General features: G+C 49.2%; 1 protein-coding gene across 1 annotated transcript; it reads left to right on the forward strand.

The window, feature by feature from the left end:
- Positions 1 to 506: 506 nt before the first annotated feature.
- On the forward strand, positions 507 to 2,895 carry DCS_03850 (pyridine nucleotide-disulfide oxidoreductase family protein; the record flags this gene model as incomplete). Its single annotated transcript, XM_040801163.1, has 3 exons — positions 507 to 699; positions 794 to 1,200; positions 1,261 to 2,895. The coding sequence occupies 3 exons, from the start codon at positions 507 to 509 to the stop codon at positions 2,893 to 2,895; spliced, it is 2,235 nt and encodes a 744-aa protein (XP_040656196.1).
- Positions 2,896 to 3,372: the final 477 nt, after the last annotated feature.

Consider the following 3,372-nt stretch of genomic DNA (forward strand, 5'->3'; position numbering starts at 1 on the left):
AACAATTCACCGCAGCATGTCTGCAAATAGATAATTCTAGGTTTATAGCACCGAATGATAGCCTGACCATCCGTACATGTATTTGTCAAAAATGGTCAGAGATGGTCAGCCACATATGCTCCAACGCCAGACGTCTCAGTCAAGTCGAATTGCCAAACTCGGCTAGCGCAACGCAACATATACTTACAGTATTATGCTTCAACTTTCACATTTAGTCGGTTTCTCCCTATGGAGCAACTCCACCATTGACGTTATTAATGCTCTTACCTCGCAACTGTTGTATTCGAAACGAAGGTGGCATTGCACGCTTCCCATACTTTCGCGCCTTCACTTCTATGTATAAGAATAAAGAATGGGTTTGTTTCTCCCCGACGAAAGTTTTCTTTTCAGTCCAATGTCTCTCCCACCACTTTCCCATATCCTTCGGTTGTCAACAACTCAAGCGGTGAAAAATTCGAAAGTAACTCGCCGCATACCTTCAACCTGTCTCGAAGCAGAAAACAGCAATGTACAATTATATTGTCAGCGCGGCTGTGTTGGCTCAAGTGGCCGCTGCTGCAGGCATAAACTGCACCACCGGCAACTGCCTGCAGGCTCCTGGCACGAAACTGAACCTGTCGACCACGGCGACGATAAATTCTTCGGACAACCCTTGTGCCCAAGTCAGCTCGGCTTGGGCCTCTCAGAAGAAAACGAAACGTATGTGCATACATACATACATATATATATATATATATGAGGATGGCTTCCTGATCGTGATTCTTGCTTGCTGACGACGTGCGTGCATGTGCAGCTACCGAGCCTCCTAGCGTCCCCGCTGCGCTCGCTCACGAGTGCCTCAACTCGATACCTGTTGGGAAAGAGTTGGCTATCAACCTCGTCGACTCACTCGAGCCGTACCTCGAGTGGCACAGTAATACGCCCTTCCTCAAGGATCCACCAAAGGATTATTTCTATCCGGCCTACGATATGTTTGCCAACCTTGCCAGTGTTAGGGCGAACCTGGAGGCCGATAAGTATGCTAGCGAGTATGCCTTTCAAAAGGACTTGTTGGATACAGTTTTCATGCCAGCCCACGATGGCCATTTCTACTTCTACCCAGATGCAATGGTCAAGGCTTTCCTCTTCGAGCGTGCCCGCTCTCTGGTTTCCATTAGCGAGGACGGCCAATCGCTGCCAGTGATTAAGATCTACGGTAGGGTAATCCTATCTGATAGATAGACTGATTGACTCTACCTTCGCTGCTAACACTGCTTAGAGGAAGTCATCGCAGACCCTAAAACTGCCCGTACCGTGGCGAAGATTAACGGCATCGACGCGGCCAAGTATGTCGAGCATACCGTTTCCAAATTTTCCGACCTCCATGATATTGATGCCGCCTACAACTCCATGTTTTTCGAAAAGGCGACCTTCGCCTATTCGGGCATTAAAGGTGCCTTTTCAGCCGGCAGCGGTATTGCCAGCATCGTCTATCAGGGTCCCAATACTACCTTTTCCTTCACCGACGGCACCACCCTTGCTGTGGAAAACAAGGCCAATATTGTTGGCGATATGGCTGGTGTTACCGACGGTTCATCATTTTACCTCAAGTTCTGCGATCCTTTTGCATCCAGGAGACCCAAGAAAACCAAGAGTTCTGGAACGACAGGAAAGGCGACCAGTAATGAGCACACGAAACGAGCGACCGACAACAGAGGCGCCCTTGTCCGAGGATATCCGCAACCTACAGTTTCATCTCCAGATGGTAACGTATCCGGCTACTACCTAGCCGGGAAGGGCCTCGAGGATGTTGCCGTTATTTCGTTGCTTTCGTTCAAATCCAATGACAGGGTCCGCTTCCAAGCCAGCGTTCGAGAGTTTTTCCGCCAATCTGTGGCCGCTGGCAAAACTAAGCTCGTCATTGACTTACAGGGGAACGATGGCGGGTTTTCCTTCTTGGGCTATGACTTCTTCCGCCAGCTATTCCCCGACGTGGAGCCGGACGGCTTTTCGCGTTTCAAGAACAGTAAAGGGTTCGTCGCCATGTCACGCGTCATCAGCGATGCCGTCAAGGACATAAACCCTTTTACTAGCGATGACGTCAACCTTGTAGACTTCTCCCAGATTGCATTCAACTACCGCTACGACCTCAACGTACATAACAAGCCGTTCCGGTCGTTTGAGGAAAAGTTTGGGCCACACATGATCAGGGATACGCCCTACACTAGCCTAATGCGTTGGAACTTGACCGATCCCATCAGGACTACGAACGCTTCTATGGGCGCTGGTATTCAGATCTCGGGATACGGGAAGCTTGCTAACCTCTCTGCACCCTTCAAGCCGGAAAATATCGTCCTATTGTATGACGGTGCTTGCGCCTCTACCTGCACTCTGGCCTCCGAGATGTTGCGCATCCAAGGTGGTGTAAAGTCGGTCGCTTTTGGTGGCCGTCCGCGTGAGGGGGCTATCCAGGGCGTTGGCGGTACGAAGGGCGCCCAGACCTTGGACTTTGAAAATATGGCTGTGAACATTTATCGCGCTTCTCAACTCACGAAAGACTCGAAACTGAAAGCCGAGCTAAACCGCTATAATATACTACCACAACTACGATCTGGAGGTACTGGCATTAACTCGCGAGACCAGCTTCTGCGAGACAACATCGAGGACGGTGTTCCTGCGCAATTTGTCAGAGAGAACGCTGACTGCCGGCTATACTGGACTGCACCTATGATAACTGATGTCGGCGAGGTCTGGAAAGCGGCCGCCCATGCCGCGTTTAACGGCGGAAGGTGCGCATATGGTGGTATCGCGTCCAGGGCTTCGAGTGTTAGGTCTGCCGGTTCCTCCAGGACTTCGAGTTCTAGGTCTGCTGGTTCCATCAAATTTCGCAGAGCCTCACGATTCTCGCAGCACTAAATACCCCCAAGGTGTTCGGAGTCGTTGGATTGGAATCCATTTGCTTTCAAGACACCATATTTGCTTCAGATTTAGATGCTTCCTATGTTGCTCTAATTTTGGACTCGAATGAGTAATAATACCACATTAATATTTACCGAGGTGTCGCTGTCCAGACGGAGGACCAGAACGGTTCAACTCTTTATATATTCGCCTGTAATACCAAGGTTAAAAACATTTGGCTGCAAGATATATAAGTTAAGTCACAAATTCGAAAGATACAACGATCCTATTCTCGATTGCAATGGACTTGTTAGACGTCAGATATGCCTGATTTTGTGTCCTAAGACCCCAGCAATGTGACTTCTTCACAACTTGCATTCGTAAACCGAAAAGCCATCAATTCCAATCATAGACGAGGGGCAAATGAAGGCGTAAATTTACCTCGGGGTATCAAGACATCATGGAATCATGAAAAAGCTGGTGACGAAGTGGCCT

Source organism: Drechmeria coniospora, chromosome 02 (genome assembly GCF_001625195.1).
Source record: "Drechmeria coniospora strain ARSEF 6962 chromosome 02, whole genome shotgun sequence".
Taxonomy (NCBI): Eukaryota; Fungi; Ascomycota; class Sordariomycetes; order Hypocreales; family Ophiocordycipitaceae; genus Drechmeria; species Drechmeria coniospora.